Source organism: Chrysemys picta, chromosome 8 (assembly GCF_011386835.1).
Source record: "Chrysemys picta bellii isolate R12L10 chromosome 8, ASM1138683v2, whole genome shotgun sequence".
Lineage (NCBI taxonomy): Eukaryota > Metazoa > Chordata > Testudines > Emydidae > Chrysemys > Chrysemys picta.
In genome coordinates, this window is record NC_088798.1 from 7,000,669 (window position 1) to 7,024,309 (window position 23,641).

A 23,641-nucleotide genomic window follows, 5' to 3' on the forward strand; every position below is an offset into this window, starting at 1 on the left:
AGAACTCCCTCAGGAGTAGCCAGGTCTATCTCCCACAAGTAGAACAACTGAAGTCAGTGGGATTACGAACAGTGAGGATTCCAGGACAAGGCCTAAGCAGAACAATTAAGTTTCCATCAGGATTTCCTGCCCTGTTGCCTTGTTCCTTCACTGAAGATGTGGACGTGCCAATCCTAAAGTTGGATTTTTGTATCGGAACACTGCACTGGAAAATCTCTCTCCTTGAAAGAACCTCTCCATATTGGATCCATCAATGGCTGTTAGTCATGTGTTTCCCAGACGTATCTACCTGATTGCTTTTGCCAACTTTTTTCTTATAGACATCCTCATTCCTCATTCTCCCTGCAACATAGCACATCAGGGAGTGCAAGGGGAAAAAGTCAGTGTCTTTCAGAATGGATTAATGTTAATTAAGTTTGCAGGGGGAAAGAAAAGAGCTGAACTTGTGCTCTCTGTAGTTCAAGAAGCATGAAGTATTGCCATGTGCATCGATACACAGGAGGCTGCCCCTGACACACACAGAAAGTGGAGGAGTTGCTTTGCTGGGAAGTTCTGACTAAGCTAAAATGATGTCAAACACAGGAATTTAATCTCCAGGAAATGGAAAACAGATTGGTGTGATCCTCACTTGTAAGTAGCATGAACTGTAGTGAAGGGTGAACCACAAAGATTAGTTTGGCTCACAGAGGGATGAACAAGTCTGGATGCTTCTCTAACAGATCAGAAGTGGAGCTGGGTAATCTATTTGCAGCAAACCATTTAATGGATGAATTTTCTTTTTTCAGATGATCAGGAATGAACTTTGATTGTTAATCAAAATCATTCAATGGGTATTGTATGCAAACGTATTGTAAATTACTTGCTAACTGGTTCTTCAAGTAGTTTCTATTCATCATTTGTTAGTTCTGCTACAGGCAAGTTTGAGGAGTGCTTACTTGTACCGGTGAGCACTTACTCTCATAAGTAGTTCCACTGAAGTGAATGTACTCAACAACATAAGTACTCCAAATCTAGCCCTGTGAGCCTGGCCACCTAAATCACATGGTTTTGTTTCTGGATGACTTCCAAATCACCTGGGACTTTCAAGCTGTCCATGTGAACACCTCAGCACTACTACAGGTATGAAAATGTGTTTATAAGTGTATTTATGTGTGGAACCATGAATATTCTCAGCACTTTCCTTTTCAGCCACCATTCTTGTGAACCGAATTTTACTTGCAGAAATGTTGGCCAGAAGGATAATATGGAGAAAAGACCTTGAAACTTATTTTTCCCACCTTGTTTGTAGGAAATCATCCATATTAAATACTTGCTTCTACATATCATGCAGAATTACCTGCAGTTCTGCTGACAACCAAGCGAGTAGTTCTAATGATTACAACACATCCCACAAACTCCACTGTTAAAAAAGATGGCTCTGGAAGTAGAAAAGCTATCAGGTCAAATGTGTGAGGCCTCTTTGCATGACAGTGTGATAACAAAGGTAGGGAAAGTTGACACTGGATAGACTGAGTGACTGCAGACATACTGCAGACATACCTAGATAAATGGACAGTCCTTCAAACCACATGATGTCACTTATACCGTTGTACCACTTGAGCTGGTACAAAGTGTAGCAGCACTTTAGTCCAGATTGATATCACCGGGAAATGAATCGGTCCAAAGGACAAGTGCAACATGATCACTGACAGGGCAATCTTCTTTGTAATGGGCCAAATTCTCTGCTGGTATAAATGGGCACAGATACATCGTCTGAATTTGGTCCAGTATCTCCAGGGCTAGAGGGTCATTCTGTCTCCTTTCTGATTTATTCTGTAGCCTTTCTGATGAGGATGCCAACAAAGCTACCATATTATTGCCAATTCTGGCACTGGTTCCTGTCCTGTGGAGACCGGTCCCATGGGAGGGATGCCAGGAAAAGCAACCCATTTCCTGTAGGTCACCAAACAACCATAATGGGCCAGATCCAAAGACCACGGAAGTTCAGCAGAGTCTTTCGACTGCCTTCAATGGATTTTTAATCAACTCTATGGAACTGAGTTGTGGCTTCCTTGGCCAAGGAACTAGGCGCCTGGAACCTCTAGGAGCCCCTGCTCTGAGGCAGTCCATGTGACAAGCAGCCTAGGAGTGGGGGAGCCTGGTAGCTCGGGATCCCCAGCAGAGGGAGCTGCAGAACTGGGAATAATTTCAAAATTTTCTGGCAAAACTAATATTTTCTTTCAGAAGGTGCCTGATATCTGACAGGTGGCATAAACAGCATGCACAGACACTGGCCGTAACTAATACCTTGCTATGATGTGAGAGGGTCTTTACATTTTCATCGACAAGTTAACTCTGCTTCCCTACCCCTGATTTTGAAACCTTTCCCTATTTCCTCCCACCCCCAATACTTACCTTGAGTGACTCAACCCCTGAGATAACTGTGATAGGGGAGATAAAATCACGAAGGATGATATTTTAGGGCCATGTAGGAATTCCACCATATTTCCGTGACTAAATTTCAAAAGCACTAAACAATCCTATTTCCCAACTTTAGGTTAGGCAATACATTCACATACACATGGACATGATCCCTATTTAATCCCCATCCCCTCCTCTTTGGAACCATTGCAAATTATATTGTCGTGAAAAAACAATGAATTATGGCTTTGATTCCCTTCTGTCCTGACTGTGATGGAGCTAGTGAAGGGAGGATGATCTAGAGGCTTGGATTAAATCCCAAAAGTTCACAGTAGAAATCAGGGATTGTTCCAGCACTGCCACCTGGAAACCATTCAGAGTGGGGAAAAGATATCCAACTTTTTTCCCATCTCAGAAGAGATTTGGTTCAGGGTAGGTTAAAGTTTCAGGTGAAGATTCATGCCAGTTCTTACTTGATCTGAACCAGTTCACCCATCCCCAGACAAAGGTGTTATTTTACATTATGTGCTATTTCTTTATCCTTCCTTTTCTAGCAAAACTTTACCTCATTTGACTTCAACCATTCCACTCCAAGAGTTAAATTCTGGCCCCAACTGAAGTCAAGTTTTCAGTCTATAGATCTCTTTCCCCCCTTTCTTTCAATCTACCTTCACAATGTTCTTTGTCTTACCCCATCTTCCTTAAACATGGACCTCTGCATAATTTGCCTTCTTCATTAGTAGACCATCCCTCCCATCTGTCCCGTTCTCCCCACTACCCCGCCAAAAGAAGCCATTTCAATGTTCACTTCAGAGATGCAACTTTCAGAAATGCAAAGTTGACATCTAGATGTGGATCCAAGCTTTGCCAACATTTGCAGCTGTTCAGATCCAGAAGGATGGAAGCTTGCTGCAAAGTTGATATCCGCATTCAGACCTGAACTGCTCCAATTTGTGGGTGGGTTCAATTCTGGAATTTTGGTTTGGTATCATGGGCAGTTAATTGGCAGTTTGCTGTTCTGGGAAGCACGATAAGAACTTTGAATGATGGACGTGATGGCTCTGCATAGCTCTGAGCACAGGGAAGAAGGATGGTTATTGGCATGTGAGAAGGGAGATTTCCAACCAGTGGGAAGGTGTGCAGCATTATTTGTATTTTTGAAACTGATCCTTCTCATCTGTAATACCAGACTGCAGTTTACTACAAACACGGCTTTATTTCTGCAATTAATTAAACATATTGTTTCTTCTAAGACTTAGGCCCAGATCCTCAATGGTAGATAGGCGCCTAAGTCCCATTTGAGGAGCTGGGCCGTAAGCCTAGTGCTAATTAGAGAGAATTAAGTTATGCAAAAACTGCTATCCATACCAACTCCGGGCCTGATCCTGCAACGGGATCTTTGACGCCCAGGGACAGTTTTAGGGGCTGGGGTACAAAGTGCCTGTGCTGGGTGCCACCTTCCAGGGGGCGCTATACTGCTTAGCCACTTTTTTCTTCACTGATTGGCTGGCCCCGTTTTTCTTTGTTCGTTTCTTTTTGGCTCAGTTCTTAGGAGATGGGGGAGGGGGTGGCACGGAAAATATTTCCCACCTGGGCAGCAGAATGCTTAGGGACGTTCCTGCTCACACCCAGGCAGATACCTAGAAATAAGAGCAATGCCCATATTCTGTGCAGCTTCAGGGCCATAGATTTCTTCCGCCCATGCCCAACAGCTATTCTTCTTGTTGACACAGCAAGTCTTAGATGGAGTAGATCCCATGCTCACAGCTAAAACAGCAGCATATAAAAATAACCAGTGAGCTAATTTGTTTGCTGCTGCACCTCCAGGTTACCTTCTGTGTGGTCAGTGCACCATTAATATTTCTTTAAAATCAACTGAGGCTAGGTCTACACTACCCGCCTGAATCGGCGGGTAGAAATCGATCTCTCGGGGATCGAATTATCGCGTCTCGTCGGGACGCGACAATCGAGCCCCGAATCGACGCGCGTACTCCACCAGCGGTGGTGGGAGTAAGTGCCGTCGACGGGGAGCCGCGGAGGTCGATTTTGCCGCCGTCCTCACAGCGGGGTAAGTCGGCTCCGATACGTCAAATTCAGCGACGCTATTTGCGTCGCTGAATTTGCGTGTCTTAAATCGACCCCCTCCCATAGTGAAGACCTGCCCTGAGTGTCAGGGGACATTCAGATGCAGTCCAGGTGTGGACTGCTTGCTCTATCCAATACATTCAGCAGCTCAGTGTGTGCGCTGCTCAACCTGCCTGCAGCAGGTCTATTCAAGGGCAAAATGTATTTGCCTGCATTACGCCTATTACTCTTACATGCAGATCCCATGCATTCTGGAACATACCTGGGATGTACCACAGCGGATTTTTAATGAGGTAAATTGACAGCAGGAATCCCATGGGTTTCATCATGATTGATACAATACAACCCTTAAGGAAGTAATAAAGCGAAGGCCATTGCATTTTGGCTTAGGGTGTCATACCCAAAAGTGCCTAAGGGCCAGATTTACAAAGGTATTTGGGCACCTAAAGCTGCAGATATGTGCCTAGTTAATACACACAAGTGCTGAAGCAGGTTAGATGCTTTGACTGTCATGGGATTTAGCTGCTTAGCCTGCCAAGGCATTTTGTAAATTCCACGAGATGCCGATCTATATCTTTATGTGCCTAATTACCTTGGTCAAGCGGAGCGTTAGGCACTTTTGAAAACATCTCCCTTAAATTCTAGTCCTCTCCATCAACAAGATCAAAATGCGGATTGTGATGAAATAAATATTTTTGAAATTGGATCAATTTTTTTAACCCGGAAAAAAAAAATGTCCTCAAAATATATTTGCGGGCTGAGGTGGAACAATGTTTGGATTTTGTTTTTCTCTTGTGGATCTCATCACGGCCCCTAAATAGAGATTTCAGGCAATGAATGGCTAAGCATACATCTCATAGCCTCGCCCCAAGATAACAGCAAACATTCTTGTCTTGTACCTCTTTCATTGAGGAAGGGAGCACATTCCACAGCAAATCAATCTTCTCTCTCGCTCTCTGCTCCTTCAGAAAGCAGGGAGGGGGGGAAATTTTGCCTCATACAGATTCCAATGACTTGAGCAGATCAGTGGCCGCAGCTGCTGCAAATTTAATTTGAAACAGCAGAACTAAAAGATCAATTCCGGAAGCACCTGCGGCCAATGATGCTTCTCTGTTGTGCAAGAATTCTCAGAACCTACTCCATCCTTCAGCCACACGCCAAAGCTTTACGTATTGCATACAGTGTCATAGCCAACAAAATGCACGGTAGTACTTCTTTCCCTCAAACCACTCTGTTGGGTGCTATATTTAATGATATGTTCTTGCTGAATGGAAGAATATAAGCTGTGCTTTTATTTCCACCCTTAACCTCTTGGGGCTAGGCAGCAGAAATTAATTACCATCCTTCTATATAGGCCTCTCATCCCAGTGGAAGCAGCAAGAGGCAAGCCGCAGCTGATACTTATATATGCTGCCAAACCAAAGAAAGGGACAGCATTCCTCCATGACTTGGCAGCAGGTGAGGAGCAGGGCCTTTGGGATGGCCTCTCCTACAGTCCTTATGCACAGGAGAGCTTGGGTACCACAGTTGTCCCTATCACAAGAGCATACAAAGGTGAGAAGTCTACTCAGGTCCTCCTCCATGGATCCATGCAAAGGCCTGCTCACAATCTGGCCCTTCACTTTCATGGACTCAGGAAGATGATTGTCTCTGCTCTTCTTAGCTAGGTTTTATTTTTGGTTGAATGTATATAATTAAGCTTTCAAGGTAAAACACTTCAGATTTTATTCTTTGGATTCTGCTTTTGTGCTGTTTGAGTCTCGCACTTCTTCTAACAGACATGATGAAATCCTGAAGGTATTTCTGGAGAGAATCTGAATATATTCTTATGCTTTCTGAAACTCAAATAGATTTCAGAGCCTAGATAAAATGACCTAAGGTGACATCTCTTGGCTATGAAGCTATTCACAGCTTTCTTTAATTTTCCTTTAGACTAATGAAATTCAAACTATTTATGGAATCCCAGAATCTGAGACATCAAAGACAAATGTGCCTTATTGGTCCATCTCCCTGCCAAGGTAGGATTGTTCCCTGTAGCATGAAACACCATCTAGTGTTTTATCAAAGCTAGTTTAAAAGTTCCAGATAATGGGTCTTATGACTTTTCTCTAGAAAGACTGTCCTACAGCCTAATATATCCCACTGTCAGGAAACTTCTCTTGATGTCTAGCCTAAACCTTCCCTTCCTTAATTTCATCCCTTTACACCAACGTAAACCCCCACGTGCTACCCTAAACGATTCCTCTCCATCAATGCGCCAACCATTCAAATATTGTGAACCCCCCGGTTAGCATTCCCTTGGCCAAGCTATAGACATTTAGCCATCTTAATTTTTCCTTGCCAGTCAATCCATCCATTCTGCCCATGCCCCCAACCAAACAAGTGTCCAGCCAATCTTCTCTGAACTCCTTTCACTTTCTTAACCGCCGTTTGCCAATGTGGTGGCACAGAGGACCTGGTTCCCTTCTCTTTTATGCCACTGTAACTCCATTAACCTCAGCAGAGTTACTCCTAGTCTACGCTGGCATAAGTGAGAGGAGACTCAGACCCACTATTTCACGTGCAGTCCTTCAAAGATCATGCAGAAAGCAACCATGCTCCATAAAGTGATGTCTCCCTGCATGTGACTCAAAACTGTCTGGACCTTTTTATTCTAGCCAAACTCATGTTTAATTTGCTGCCCATTACCACTGCAAGGTGTCTCTTTTAGCAGTAGAACTTTCCAGGTCTTCCCCTCCCTTTTTGTGTACTGGTACTTATATTGATTTAAATGGTTAAAAATATAAAGACATCTACACAAGGCTCTAGATGCCCTATCACTCTATTAACAGATTTAAAAATTTTATTAAGATGATGTTAAAAAAAAAAGTGAACAGAGTTTGAGCATAGAAGTTTCTGGTTATCAGGGAATAATGTAGAGATTATCGAGGGTGCAAAGTTTGGTTTAAGATCTGGTGGCATAAGGAATACAGAATTTGCAATATCCCCGATTGGGGGTAAAAGGTTGATGGGTCAAAGTACAGGCATTGAGATATGAGGGTATGAAGTTCATAGAGGGGCTATGTTCGGGTGTGGAGTATAGTGAGTGGATATGATGATGAGGATGGATTGATCCTCATTTTGTGAGATTTAATATTCAGGGAGTTTATGGTTCCAGTTCATATGATCCAATGGAGAAGGTCACTTGGGCCCTTTCTCGTAGTGGGAGAACGATGTCGCTCGGGCTCACGCTGAGTTTACAACATAAACTCAGCACCATTAAACAGTCAATCAGACAGGAACTCAGCCAATTGGTTGTCTCCAAAAAAAGTCCTTTCTGCTCCTTCATCATTCTGGGAGCATATCCTCAACCCTCTCCAAAACCCACATCAGACAGGTGTCTTTTGCAGTATGCCCAGAGGTAGCCAAATACAGACTATTCCAGACCCAGGGGGGAAGCACTTTCCAGGGTCCCCACTTGTCAGCAGCCTCCTTGCTTTTGCAATGGGGAACCAGTGGCAGTATGGTAGGGGGAGAAAGGGAATCCTTCAGGCAGGCAGTACATGTGGTTTCAATTATTTTCCTTTCAGTGCACTAGGTTCCATGTTTCCAAACCCAATCTCACTTTGCTGTTTTCTGTCTGTCTCTGAACTTGCTAAGTTTTTTTTTTAACATTTCCTCTGTTCTGAGTGATGCTTGCAAATTAGTATCGCCTGTAAATTTCATTAACATGCCATTTACGCCTTCTTTTAAACCACGAGTGAAGACATGGAGTAAGATCTCACCCATGGCTGACTGATCTGTCCGTCTAGGCATTTATGCCATGTTCATCAATGTAGTATCCAACCCTGATAGAATACTATTAGATCCCTCCTCGATCCATCTCACATAGAATCATAGAAATGGAGGGTTGGAAGGGATCTCAAGATGTCATGCAATCCATCCACCCATGCAGAAGCAAGTTTAAGTATGCTTCCTGATAGGTGTTTGTCTAACGTACACATAAATATCTAGAACTCCTCTCTATCCCTTCACATGGTTGCTACACTACAGAATGCAAGTTTTCTACAACTCTTTTTTATGGGAGCAGAGAAACACAGACATCATGATTCTAGGAGACAGAATATAACATTTTACTAAGTCTCCCATATAAAACTCAACCTGGACCTGGAGGACCAAGAACTTTATGGTTTTAACTAGAGCTGCTCAAAAATCTTCAACCGAAATGTTTTTCAACAGAAAAGTGGGTTTTCGAATAAATGACTTTTTTTTTGTGGCAGAAAAGGTCTTGGATTTTTTTGTTGGAAAACAGAAAGCCCCAAACCTGAAAATTGTTTTTATTTTGTTTTTATTAACTGGCAGAAATATCCATTAACATTTTGATGAAAACTAACTCTTTTAGTGGTTTTAGTTTTCATCAACATTTTCTATTGGAAGAAAAAAAAAACATTTTCTGACCAGCTCTAATTTCAACTTAACTCCACAAGCTCTTCTCATTTACAAGTGATTCCTATCTTTCTGCTCCAATGAATTTCCAAATCATATCTGAGCATATGCCCTTCCTTCCCTCTTGTATCTTTTCATTTCTTTCTCCATCTGATATTATTTAACTCTGAAGTTTTATTGCTGAATAAACTCTGTGAAGCATTCAGGATAAACTTTGTGTCAGAGATACTTATGGGCCATTAAGCTTTATCATATTCTATATGAAGGATTACAGGAGTTTTGCAAACAAGGTCCAATCAGCCAAATGTTAAGACTATATGAATCTAGACGGTGTTTTTGTACAGAGAATACAACCAGACAAGATTCATTGGTCCTGCAATTAATCCCGTTAATGAAACTCACCTCATATTTGCATTGTGCACTGTTAGTCCCACCAGGGACAGGAAAATGCTACTAACTGTGGCAGATTTGGAAATTTCCTGCGATATTCTTGAGAGACCGTATTGAATTATGTTTAAGTATCTTTGGAGCCCATTGTATTAAGTGAATTGTTTATGTATTCTTGTGGGCTGGGATTGTATGTAACCTCTGCTGGGAGAAGGGGGGGGGGGCGTGGATGTGATAGGTGCGAGAGCTATGTGCCAGGCAAGAATGGGCTTTTGGAACAAAAGATATTACGTTGTTTTCCTGGGAATTTCCCCGGAGAAGTGAATGCGAATTCCGCACCTTTGGGCACGCAAAAATCCAGCCTTTTGAAACTATGCCCTGAGGAGTGAGCCATTGTTTGCTGGTCACCACTTACAAGAGGCCAAGATCTAAGTGCCAAGCGGTATAAAGTAAAGACTGAACTATCCTTGGTGGTGCTGGTTCTGAATCTGAGACAGTTATGAATTTGTAACCCACGGGGAAAACCCAGCGTTTTTGAAGAACTGACACCTACCAGAGCCTGAGGCTGGAAATGGGGTGATTTGGGGTAAACGCCTTTTAGCATGCACATAGGTTCTTTTATTGTTTTTAATATGTTTTCTTGCTGATTATTTTTTACCTTAACAATAAATGTTCTTGCTTATACAGAGTGGTGTACAAACACCGTGGGCCATTATGTTGTTCGCAGCCTCTGGAGAGCAGGGGTGGTGGAACAATTTGTATAGTGGGGATGCTAAGGGACATTGACTCAAACTGTAAACCCTGTATATGATGGAAACCACTTCTAGCCAGGGGGTGCGGCAGCCCCCCCCCGCACACCCCTAGTTCCAGCACCTATGCTGGAGAGAAAGCAAAACACAGACTCTGGCCAGTTTAGACCATCTAGCTTGCTGGGCAAAGCACAGTCCAGGCAGGGAATTGGTACATCCAGGAAAACCCCCCCTAGTCAGAAGGAAGTGAGATGTGGGTCTCTGCCCAAGAGAGGTGATAGCTGAGGAGCCGGGAGCCTAGAGTGGGTGCCCTGGGTGGACCATAGAGGGGAACACATGTGCGATTGCTCAGAACAGTGGCACTAGCACTTATTCCTAGCACGGGATTGCTAACAATCTTATGAAGAAATGTCAGCCAATGTTATCTCCAGGGTGCACAGGGGAGGAGACAGTGCAAAGATAATGCATTTCCTTGGATACTTCCAGAGAGGAGAAGATCGTTACAAAACACTCCTCTCCAGATGTGTGCTTTGTCTGGGACACAGATGCACAAAAGGGCCCTTAAGGGAAAAATCGACATCCCTGTGGAGGAAAAAGGAGCCTGGCACAAAGAGGCATCAACCGTAGCTCAAGTGGCAGCTACATTTCCAGCAATGCACCATAGCCCTGCAGCGTTGAGGTGACTACTGCCCCGGGGAGAGGGGAAGAGGCAGCGGGAAAGCTGCCAGGGGAGAAGCTGCCAAGGACAGTGGCGTTTCTTAATGAGTAAAATAACTCAACAGAATGGTACCACCTCTCAGTACATTGATCTGTTCTTGTTTTCACCACAGTGCATCTGATCTGGTCTGAATCATAGGTGCTCCCACACCCCTTGGCTTGAAGTGGTTTCCAGAGTTTATCACAGAATAGCAGGGCTGGAAGGGACCTCAGGAGGTCATCTAATCCAACCCCCTGCTCAAAGCAGGGCCAATCCCCAGACAGATTTTTGCCCTAGATCCCTAAATGGCCCCCTCAAGGATTGAACTCACAACCCTGGGTTTCACAGGCCAACGCTCAAACCACTGAGCTATCCCGCTCTCCTACAGTTTAATCGCTAATTGTTGTATTTCCAATAAACAAGGCATATTGCCTTTCCCCCTGAAAAAGATCCTGTGTGCTTCTTATAAGCATAACATCAGCACCCCCAGTATACAAATTGTTCCAGCATCCCTGGTGTGAATAAGCAGTGTCTATGTCATCTAAACCTACAGGGAGCTACCTCATGCCACAGTATCACACATTTTTGATGTACATTAGCTGACACTTGAGATGCCTTCCATTGAAACGAGTACCTGAACTTTTATAGGGAAGAAGGTAACTCACCCTCTTCGCTCACCAAAATAATCTTGCTCACTCAGAGAAAGAGAGAGAGAGAGAGAGATTAAAGGATCTACAGGCAGCTGCTTACTTTCCAATGGGTTGTCCAGCAGGGGTATGCTCCACTTCAAAGCCTGCTTGTCTCAGCACATCAATCACAGTATTGTTACCCAGGAAGTGACCTAAAACATGGACAGAAAAACAGCAGCGTCACTCAAACTGCTCCTTGAGGGTCCTCCCTCCTGTCGACCCAAGCTAGGAGGAGTAGGTTACCAAAGACAGGGCTGGCTCCAAGGGCAAGCAAGTCAGGTCAAGCAACTGGTTGGGGCCCAGAAGAGACTCAGCTACTCACACCCTGGTCCACTACTGCTCTTTGGGCAGTAGGAATGGGACTAGCCAACTCACAGCCTGACGCGCTGCCCCCTACGGGCCAGGGATTGATCGAAGGGGTAAGCAACTCAAGGGCCAATTCTTCCACAGTCACTTGGAGCCTGCAAATTGTTGTGGTAGTTCTGTAGAGCTGCCATTTTAAACACAAGCTCACACTCTAAATCACCCCCTCACCCAGGTTTTACAATTGTTCCTGCAAAAGGTGAGAGAAGTATTATTAGTAACCCTATCCGATTTCAGATTAGGCTTCGATTCAGGAGTAAGACTGGGTGGAATGCAGGGCTAGATGACCTCCTGAGGTCTCTTCCAACCCTAATCTTCTATGATACAAATACTCTGCTAAATACCACAGTGCCATCAGACCATGTTTCCATCCCTTGTTACCTAGTGTTCCTAACATTTGTGTGGTTAGGCTTGTGTGATTGTTTAGGGTATAGTTGTTTCTCTAGGATAATTGGCTAAAGTGGAACTCAGAGTGGCTAGATCTTATGCTGGTTCTCTGCACATCGGTGAATTTCAGCATTGATTGCTAACCCCAACCATTAAAAAAAATCATGAGATCAGCTTAAAAATCAGGAGATGAATAAGAATGAATTTTGGATTCTTTTCATTGGTCTGTGGGGTTTCGAGCCTTTGGGATTTGTCATAAGGGCACCTTTACCCCATACTGCCCTGTTGGCTGAGTGTACTAGGGCTGGCATCCCCCCTCCCCCCTTAGTTTCTCTTTCCGAGGTTGCTCTTCTCAGCTTCCCAGATACAGGTCTGTGTGGGAGATGTGGCTTAGCTCGCCAGCCAAGTCACAACAAATGTAATCCCTTCTAAGGTACCAAGAGTCCAAACAGAAAAGTTCTAAGCAAACAAAAATGTTCTTCTACCCTTCAGGCCTTCTCTTCAGCCCACCCGCTGGGCCTTGTTTGCAGCCCCTTTCTCAAGCCCCACCCCCTCCCTGGGCTTCAGAGCGTAAGCTGCTGCCGAAGCTATTTTTAGTCCCATAATGCAAGCCCGAGTCTGTCAACCCAGGCTCTGAGACTTGCTGCTGTGGGCAACCACTTGTGTGTAGACGCACCCTAAGGATTCAAGGGTAATTCAATCTCCAGTCTCTTTTAAGCCTCGGTCTCCTTGCCTAAACTGCCAACAAGGATGCTAATTAGTATCAGTTGTGAGGGTGATGTGGTTATAGGGGTTTTAGTGCAACCCACAAGCATCATAAACAGTTTTCAGCCAAAAGACATTTCTTTAAACTATTCAAATCACATTTGCAGGCCCTAACTTGTTCCAGGATTCCACTACCGCCTTTTCAGAAACATAAAAATTTGATTTCCCCCCTGACTAACTTGCTTATAACTAAAGCCAAAGGACCAGTCCCAAAAATGCGTTCCACACCCTCAGAGAGGAGAGCAATATGACATTTGTGAGCGATTAATTTGATTTGATCATAACTGGATTTTTTTTAAGCAATGCCAGAGCAAACAAAGGCCCGATCCTTCAATTGGTTGAACAGAGAGCTGCAAATGGAATCGGGAACAAAGATGTTTCCGTGTTCATACGCCAAGGTCCTAGTTTTTCTTGACATGGAATTCAAGTTGCCAACATTTTTATTTGTGGGAACAAGTGTCCTGAATCTTATTAACCGTTGACCTTTACATCATAATACCAAAAGAAATCCCATTATAATTCTTCATAGCTCTTAATTCATTTAGTCCTGGCAAAAAGTAGCATAATGACAACCCTAAATCCTCATCTATTCAACAGTCATGACCAGGGCATCAGCGTTACCAGCTTACCAACAATGCACTGTACATACATTCAGGGGTGAGAGAGATTTTGGCCTTCCGATCATTTGGCTTCTCTGTTAAGACTGCCAACAAGGATGCCACCTGTGGAACTGGTTGGCTTTTGTTGAGTACTTAAGTTATTTAGGGTGAGGAAAGTATGGGATGGTGGCAGTTTTGCTCTCACTGCATTCCAAAATTGGACACACTTGTTTTCTGCCTTCCGGAATTTGTAGTGGACTGAAATACTACAGTGTTGGGGATGACTTGTATTAACAATTTTTGTCATGCAGACAACTGTCCACCAGGATGTGGACAGAGACCATTAATCATTTCACCCAACAGTTTTTGGATTCTATCAACATTTGTTCATTATTTACCTGGAAGGAGTCAAACCAGACATGTAAATGTGAAAAGGCCTGCAATCCATCACTGTGCCTTGAGCCCTCCAGTCTTCTGCCTTAATTATTCATTAGGAAAACATCCCAATGGTATCGGAGGGGTGCTTAAGGTTTGCCCAGAAATTGCAGGGGATAATAGAAGTTCCTGCTAAGTGTCAGAACCAAAGACTGTTCTTGAGATCAATATTTTTCAAAGCAGATAGTTGGTACTAGAGTTGGAGCCCACTTACTCCAATGTCCAGCAGACTATCTCTCAAAGGAGCTAATCATTTCCTGAAAGATCACTGTGGAAACAGCAGAGCTGGTTTTGAAGTGAGAAACTGGCCAGACAGCATAAGAATCTAACTATAAACACCCTAATAATGCAGACTGTGTAGAGTCAGAAGTTTGTCTCTCTTGGGGTACCCAGGTATTTTCAAAGAGTACCTGCCTGGATGAGCAAAGTCCAGAGGGATTCAATCAATAATGCTAGCGTACAGCCAAGCAATAGGCCAGTCATCTCATCTCTTCGGTCACAGCCCTATGCCCACTGAAATCAACTGGAGTCTTTACATTGACATCAGAGGGTTTTTGGACAATGCCCTAATTTATAACTAAACTGATTCTTTTATCAGTGAAACACTGTAATAAGCAGCATAGTGTGAAGCCTACTATACAAGTCCTCTTCAATCCAACCTATTTGATTTTGCCTAAATGGCAGAATCTGAAACCCTTTAACTTCCCCCATTCGTGCATCCTTCCCATTTTGCTGTGTCTTGTTTGCAATGATACTTGAATGTTGACCAGTTTTGCCTTGCTGCTCACTTTACTTCTCCTCTCCGCAATATTCATTTATTTCCCCCCCTCTTTTGGAATAAAAGTTGCTGTGCGCAACTTCTTATCTCTCCATGAATGGATCTAAAGATATGTTCTAGCTCAACTTGAAGCCAAAGGGTTGATTCAGGAAGCACTGGATGAAATTCTATGGCCAGACTAGATGATCACAATGGTTCCTCTTGGCCTTAAAATCTACGAAAATTGCACACACACTGTGATCTTCCTTGGTGGCACATATCCTGAGCTTAGCACTATCTTTGTTAACAATTTACAGCAGCGTATGATTTTCAATGGATCAGTTGGCCAAATGAATGCCAATTTCACCAGCACACTCACAGGTATTTCAGTCCATTGTGAACTAATTCCCCGCACTTCCTACTTCCTGCCACTTTATCACTAAAGCTGTTAAAAAAAAAAAGAATAAAGATTTTGTAAAATTATTTTTATTTTTAGAATGGCTTGGGTATATTTCATTCTCTCTCCACCTACTGAAAAATAGCAAGACCATTTTTGCTAAAACCTTCCAAATTGTCAGAATTGTCAGAGAAGAAGCCTGGAAAATATCTCCCTAAAAGGTAAAAACTTTAGGAAGTTATAATTATTGAAAACTTTGTGCACGTGGAAATAGATAGATAGATGGATAGTTTAGATAGATAGATTAGATAGATAGATAGATGGATGTCAGGTCTTCTGAGCTGCTACTCACTATTCTGAACCTGGATGAAAAATCCCTTTAGTATTATCCTGATTTATTGTGACAGTTGATGAGTGCTAGGGCTAAAAAGGTCAGAATATCTACTGTCCTGGGAATGCCTAGTAAATATGCAGAGAAAAGCAGCTGAAAGGAGAAATAGAAGACCTGCCACACAGAGGTTTATGCGGTAATTCCAATATCAGGCACAAAGATGAATACTGCAAAATCTCCACTAACAATTTAAGTTAAAATAAGTTTCATTGTTGCAAATAAACCATGGCAATAACACACTGGGTATTATATTTCTAGGCTTAGAAGGATTTGATTTTTATCAGTAAATGTTAATTTCACCGTATACACACAGACTGACAAAAATATTTCCCTCTATAATAATCAAAATCTACAGACAGTTTGATATAAGGATATTTACTTTGCATATTTTGACATGCAATGTTGACAACTTGTGTTTTAATGGTTATAAAGGTTTAACATTTTTTAATTTCAACGCCTACCGTCATTAAATAATTATTATTTGACACTCCTGTAATTTCCTGGAACTGTAAAAATTTAAAATAGATAAATATACAACTGTGAAGCTTTAAGTAAATAAAAATACAAAAAACCCCCCCCAATATTCTGTCAAATTTACAAATAATAATAGAATTCTCCCAAGCCTATAGATATATCTGAATGTATGATGCTCATGACAATAGAGGGCAAGACTATTCGAATGATAAATGGGTACTGTAATAGGTATTGTACAAAGTTAAAATTTGAGCCATCTCTTAAAAAAACTCTGCCCCGCTACATTTCTAACAGATCCTGGATTGGTGCGTATTTAGAGTCAACTTCTGCCCTTTTTTACTGAACTCGATTTACCGGTAGAAGATTAGGATGAGATCCAGGACAGTAATAGGAAGTAAAGGCGGTCTATCCGCTTCCTAAAGAAGACTTGATACCAATGACTTTTGCTAGAGGGTAATTTTCAATGCTAAACATACCGTGAACTCAAAGTTTGGCCACAATTTACTTTAATAAACTGATGACTTTGTAAGAAGGATCTCTCTGTGTAAGTCCCAACTGAAGTCAATAGGAGTTTTGCCATTGACTTCATTGGGGCCCGGATTTCACCCCTTTAGCTCAAGTAGTATGAGCCTGTGTTTTGTGGTCGGACAATCTGAATTTCTCAGTGAATGTGTTTTCACAGTGCCCAGGGCTGGTCAAAATGTTCCCATTTCACCTTGTTTTTCTGATAGAAAACTGCTGTTTTGACTAAATGGAAATTTTCAGGGCACGTGTCTGCTTTCCTCAAAAAAAGTTGGGATTTTTCATTGGAAAACTGAAAATCAGTGCAAGGGTGTGGGGTGTGTGTGCGGATGTGGCAGGGCAAAGAGGGGTAGTTTCTTAACTAAAAGACAAAACAACCTTTGTTCTTAATTTTTTGCCACAAGTCCAATTTTTCCATTGAAAATGACAATGAAAATCCTTATTTAAAACTTCTTTTTAATGAAAATTATTTTCATTTTGGGCAAAATATTCTGGGAGGGCCTCGGAGGGATGTTTTTCAAACACCTCTGAGAGGGAGAACCATGTAGTCCTAGATATTAAAAATCTACCTCGCCATTTTAGACATGAAATGCCATCAAGGTTGTATCTAAGCATCAGCATCAAGCCACAGCCCTAAGAAGTTAAATAAGCCCACGAGTTCTTACAGGCAAAAATATTATCTTGTTTTGGTGACAGGAACAAGAAGAATGCTTCTAAGCAAATGTTATGTGCTTTATCTGATTTTGAAGATCTACTACAAATTACTTGGTCTGTTCGCTTCAGGATTCATTGTTCTGGGGCTTAGAGGGATAAAGTGGTACAAAGGAGCAAGAGATAATTCCCGCACAAAAGGCCTCCCTGGCAGAGCCTTTGAAGTTACACTAAGAAAGCCTTGCTAGGCCATTAGCTGACACACAGCAGAAACCTGAACTGTTTCCATGAGCGCTACAAGCAGAGCTATTTTCTGCACAATTAGTCATAAAAAGGGCCAATGTAAACTGTGTCGGGAGGTCTCAATTCTTTACATTCTCCATGCCGTGAATCAGATGTTATGTATAACGTTTTGTTGCCATTTAGCCCTCGGGCTGCTTTGCAACGAGCAGCCAGCAGTCTCTATCCCTCGTTTTCTCTGACACTGATTTTCAATGCGTTTGGCACAACCCGAGTGTTTATTGTAGTTAAACTTCACAAGAATTAAGCAATCAGCTGAAATACAAAATCAAGTGCTGTATATTCACCGTTGCAGCAAATATTTACTGGCTCCTTTACTGCTTCTCCAAACTGTGTATTTTTTGAGACAGGTCTAACTTAACATTTGCAGAGGCTGAGTGATTAGTGCATCAGAAAGACGCCATGCTATTTTAGTAAGCAGTCAACACGTATTGCCCTCTGGATTTTTTAACCTCTCCATTGTGTCAATCCACTCTCCCTCGGTGACCTCATACACACTCTCCTGCCAGCAAACTCCATTCCTTAAAATGCTGTGCTCCTATCTTTTCATCATTATGCTCCATATTTGAGGTCTATTAATGCCCTGGAGTTGCCCTATCTGCTTAGAGGATCTTTCATCCTTCTGAATCACTCTCTTGAAATCTCATTTTACAATTAAAGATGGCCCTGAACCCAACACCTAGAACAACTCCTGGCGTCTGTAGAACATTGGAGCTAAATGCAGATCCAGTCTTTGCGAGCTGGGCCCATGTCTATCTAAAAAATTTCCTTTCCTCTTCAGCTACCTTTTGCTGCAAAGTGTTTTGTCATCGTGCGAATACACGACATGTTAAAATGAAATGAATTGAATGCATTGGGCCGGGATTAATAGATTTCGGGACTGGATGAGAACTCCTTTGTGTGATGCAAAATATTGCCAATGAAATCTAAAATCTTCCAAAGTTCACCTCGTTTGGTTCCATAACAAACTAGAAGGAAACTCAGACCAGGTTGGTCAAAAGCTTTGTGGGGGCTGGTGCTTTTTAAAAAAGAAGCTGGGCCCAGTTTTAAGCAAACCAGGATGGATTTAAACTGTTCGAACTAAAGGACAAAACTGGCACAAGAACAAATGGGTATACACTGGCCATAAATACACGTAAGTCAGAAATTGGAAGAACGGTTCTATCTATCAGAGTGCGGTTCTGGAACAGCCTTCCAATAAGAGTAGCAGCAGCAAACAACCGAATTAGTTTGAAGATGGAGTTTAGTAAGTTTATGAGTTGGTTTAAATGATGGAATTACCAGAGTAGCAGGAGATTGGAGTTGAGGTCCCTTCCAGTCCTACATCCTAAGTCCTATATCCTAGGTTCTTATGGATTTATGGTTTAATGTCAAAACCCTGTAATATTTGTGATTCCACGTGGTTCCAATGTGAAATGCTGCAGTTCTTCTCTCCTTTTGCTCTGGGATTCTGCTTTCCCACCATCGTGACAGCACTAACCCCGAGCTACCAAGTGCAGACATTCCTTTTTCTAACACAGCTCCCTCTTCCATTCAGTTAAGTCCAATCGAACACTAATAGAGCTGGTAGGAAAAGGCAGAAACATTTTGGTAATAGATTTTCAAAATGTTGTGCAATCAGTTCTTTGTTCAAAATGTCAAATGTTGGAAAAAATAGTGAAAAACTGTTAAAAATAAATTCTCAAAAGTGTTTTCCAAAAAACCCCCCAAACTTTGAAAATTCTAAAAATTTTAACACACTCCAATTAATAGTAAGCAATGTTCATCACAATGTTTTCTTTTCTTTTCTCTTATTGTCACGAACACTGAATTAACTCACAATATGCTCCTCCAAACTGTCCCCTTCTGTGGTGGGCATTGATCCTGACCGGGGGCTCCTGGGCACGATCATAATAGAAACATTTAAGAAGAAGGACATCAAGTAGCAACAAGATTAATAGGGGCAAATGTGGTGCGAGTTTCTTTACTACAGTACCTTACTGCTGATTTTCAGCACCTCTGCCATTCCAGTCTTCCCTTTCTCCATGGGCACATTCATCCACACCCAGACAGACACATCTACTTAATACACCCAATCTTGACCTTCACCATCCCCTGCTGGTCTAGTCCTGCCTCTTTCCCAGATGGAGCTTGCATCCATACATGCACCCCTCCCCCATGCACCCCTCCCCCATAATGAACCTCAGTCCTAAATTCTCTTTTGCTCCTTTATGCTAGGTAACGGGGCTGGAGTGGCATAAATTGGCCCTAAAAGTCCCAGTTCACACCAAGGGAAGACTCCCTCAGCACACACACTGTGGAAGACAATCCGAAGGCTGCCCTCTGCACACTCCTCCACAAACATAGCATGTGGCTAGGGCCCTACCAAATTCACGGCCATGAAAAACACATCACGGACCATGAAAGCTGGTCTCCCCCCGTGAAATCCGGTCTGTTGTGTGCTTTTACCCTACACTATACAGATTTCACGGGGGAGACCAGCGTTTCCCAAATTGGGGGTCCTGACCCAAAAGGGAGTTGCGAGGGGGGGGGTCCACAGGGTTATTTTAGGGGGAGTCGCTGTAGTGCCACCCTTACTTCTGCACTGGCTTTAGAGCTGGGCGGCCGGAGAGTGGTGGCTGTTAGCCGGGTCCCAGCTGCTGAAGGCAGCACCATACCATGCCATCCTTACTTCTGCGCTGCTGCTGGAGGCAACGCTGCCTTCAGAGATGGGCTCCCAGCCAGCAGTCACCACTCTCTGGTTGCCCAGCTCTGAAGGCAGCGCCGCCGGCAGCAGCAGCACAAAAGTAAGGGTAGCAGAACCGCAACCCCCCCGACAATAACCTTGTGACCCCCCCAACTCCTTTTTGGGTCTTGACCCCTACCATTACAAACACCGTAACATTTCAGATTGAAATAGCTGAAATCATGAAAAGGACTATTTTAAAAATCCTATGACCGTGAAATTGACCAAAATGGATGGTGAATTTGGCAGGGCTCTACACATGGCACAGAAGGCTTGACTGAGGCAGGTCTGGGGGTAGGAGGGAGCACTGCAGAGATACCAGGCAGCCTGGAGAGACTGCTGCAATTTAAAGAGGCCCGGACCAGGATATCTTAGCTATGCTGGGGGCTGCCCCAGCCCCTGGAAAAGGCCAAGATCAGGAGGGAGCAAAGATCACTTAAAGCCCTGCCTCTGCCCGGTTCTGTGCTGCACCTCTTAAATGGGCAACGCAAAATTGCACCGGTGGTCCTTTTCAGAAAAGCTGATTGTAGGGGTAGGGGAATGAGAGTCACAACAATGTTTTGCACTTCCAAGTATTACATGAATGGGTGTGTGTGTGTGTGTGTGGGGGGGTGGCTTTCTGATTCCTTCTCTTGGGTGGGGGGAATTGAGACCAAAGTGTGAGTTCAAGTACTTCCGTGCAAACGACGGTTTCGTAAAGCAGGCCCGCACGAACACGACGCAGCCCCAGTTTAGATGCAGCCGAAGAAATCTTTTCCTCATCCTATTTGATGTGGTTCTTCTCGGCCGTGCAAAGCACTGACTCACAGCTGCTTTCAGACATTGTCATTGGAATTAAGAAATAAAACAAAAGGGCAAAAAGCGCAGCACTTTGAACCCCACGTGGGCCCCACCTGCCACTTCATTCCTTCCTTACATGTAATCACCTCTCCTGCTACAATTGTTCAGCACTTACAAAATACATTTTGGACCCGGGCCACCCTGTAGATTATTGGGGAGTGACTTAAAGCCCAAAGTCCATGAGGTTACTCCAGATGGATGCCCGTGTAACTGCGAGCAGATTTTGGTCCCCCCGTGTCTCATTTAGAGCCACAGTGCCGTGCTGTACATAGAGAATCAAGCCCAAAAACCTGCACAGACTCACAGAGAATCAGTCCAAGATATTGTTTCTTGCTGTCCCTAGAGATAGTGAAAATTCATTCTTTAAGCACATCTCTGTGCTCATGTCTTCCCTTCTTAGCTCTTTCATTCTGCTTAGTTCTCTTGACTATGTGTCTGTGTCTTTCTCCCACGGTGTCATCTTTGTTTCTTCTCCCATGCTGTCACCTCTGTGTTTGTCTAACTGTTTGTCTACAGAAAATGGGTTTTTGATCAAAAAACAATTCTTTGGCCGAAAGTGTCTGGTTTCTGAGGAAAAAAATTGAATTTTCACCAAAAAAAGAAAACTCAAACCTAAAACGCTTTCATTTTTGGCCAATCAGCCCCCCCCCCCCCGCAATTCAATTAAAAATGCCATCACAGTTCCTCACGTGAATTATAATTTGGCTGTGTCATAACCCCATTCACCTCTATGGGCTGGGTTCCCCAGCTGGACTACATTTCCCACTATGCACATGGCCGAGGACTCCCAGAATGCATTACAGCAGCTCAGCAAGAGGGTGCAGAAAACAAAGGCAGCACATTTTCATGCACATATACCACACAGTGGAATTTTCCCACTGAGAGCGAGCACAAAAGAACATAAGGAGGCCCTACTGGGTCAGACCAAAGGTCCATCTAGCCCAGTATCCTGCCTTCCATCAGTGGCCAGTGCCAGGTGCCCCAGAGGGAATGAACAGAACGGGTAATCATCAAGTGATCCATCTCTTGTTGCTCATTCCCAGCTTCTGGCAAACAGAGGCTAGGGACATCATTCCTGCCCATCCTGGCTAATAGCCGTTGATGGACCTAGCCTCATGAATTTATCTAGTTCTTTTTTGAACCCTGTTATGGTCTTGGCCTTCACAACATCCTCTGGCAAGGAGTTCCACAGGTTGACTGTGTGTTGTGTGAAGAAATACTTCCTTTTATTTGGTCAAAGGATGACCACTACATTTTACTGTAAATACATTAAATACATTAACTGTTGATTGGACATTGGGGTTTGATTCTAAAGAGAAGAGGAAGACAGTATAGGAAGGTGTCCACCTTTTACATAAGTGCCATTCATGATCTTATTATCTTAGACCTGTTTCTTTGGGATCTCAGTTTACTCCTCTTTCTGATGCTAGATGAACCTGCAAAGAATGCATTTAAAATGCGAACAGGGTCTTTTTGCAGGGGAACTTAAAGAGGCAGGATTTTTTAAAATATATTTTTTTGCTTGCGATTACAACTGTGTGGGAACTGGCATTTCCATTTTGTGAGAAATTCCGTGATTTCAAAATTTGTTCCAAACTGGAATGAAAACAAAGAATATAGAAATTCCCCACAAAACAAAATTTTAAAAATCATTTTGGGTCAGATGAAAAAAGCTTCTTTTTTGACTTTTTCCTCTTTTTTAATGTTTATAATATAAAATAAAATAAAAATTTTGAAACGAAAAGTCATTTCCAAATGGGAAATTGATACCTTCTGTTCTGAAAGTGTCACAACAGAACATTTCACCCTGCTCATATTTTTTTAATATTTATTCCCAAACAAAAGTTAGCTGAAATTGACGTTTCTGTGGAAAGTTTTGATTTAAACAAAATGGAATTTTCTGATGAAAACATGTTCTGTTGGAAAACATTCAGTCAGCTTTCCTTGTGACAGGAGCTGGAATGATATCACCAGGAAATGAAATCCATGGGGAAAATATAGTGCGGGCAGTAGCTTCGCACTGCCCTGCCTTTTCCAGGGGTGTGAGAGTACCTCACTATGACCCACTTAGTCCCGAGCCTCAGTTGAGACTATGGGCATCAGTGTTTATCCCTTTTACAAAAGACGGTTGTAACATGGAGGAAAGGAAAGGTTTTGTCCTTTCAATGGAAACAGATGCTTTTCACCACTATTTATAGGCTGCTCAAATAGCACGGTAAGAAATGTAACCACCATTATTCACATAAGTATTTACTGAGCACCATCAACAGGTTGGGCAGTGTTCACAGTCTGGAAGAGGATGCAACCTCTCTCCCAAGGGTGTTAATGACTGGGATTGCGGCTTTGGTAAAGTAGGCGGTCTCTTACTATCTGACTGAGATCACCAACTCATTTCACATACGCCACTGAAAAGCCCTAGACTAGGAACTACACTCCAGTCAGTCACGGCGGCTGGATTCAGACAGGTAACCTATGAGTGAAGTGTTTCATATCCCATCGCAAATCCTCCAAGCGATTTTGGAATGTATAAGGTCTTGCTTGCCAAAAGAAGGGGGTGGGAACCATTTCCAGAGCTCACAACTCTGGCTCCATTCTCTGCGAAG

General features: G+C 43.0%; 1 protein-coding gene across 4 annotated transcripts in view; it reads right to left on the reverse strand.

The window, feature by feature from the left end:
• TRABD2B (TraB domain containing 2B) overlaps positions 1-23,641 on the reverse strand; it is a 390,651-nt gene that overhangs the window by 50,842 nt on the left and 316,168 nt on the right. For all 4 annotated transcript variants that reach the window (XM_065553796.1, XM_065553795.1, XM_065553797.1 and 1 more), the window contains one exon: positions 11,494-11,584. In XM_065553796.1, the coding sequence (XP_065409868.1) occupies positions 11,494-11,584 (91 nt within the window). The remainder of the gene's footprint in view (positions 1-11,493; positions 11,585-23,641) is intronic.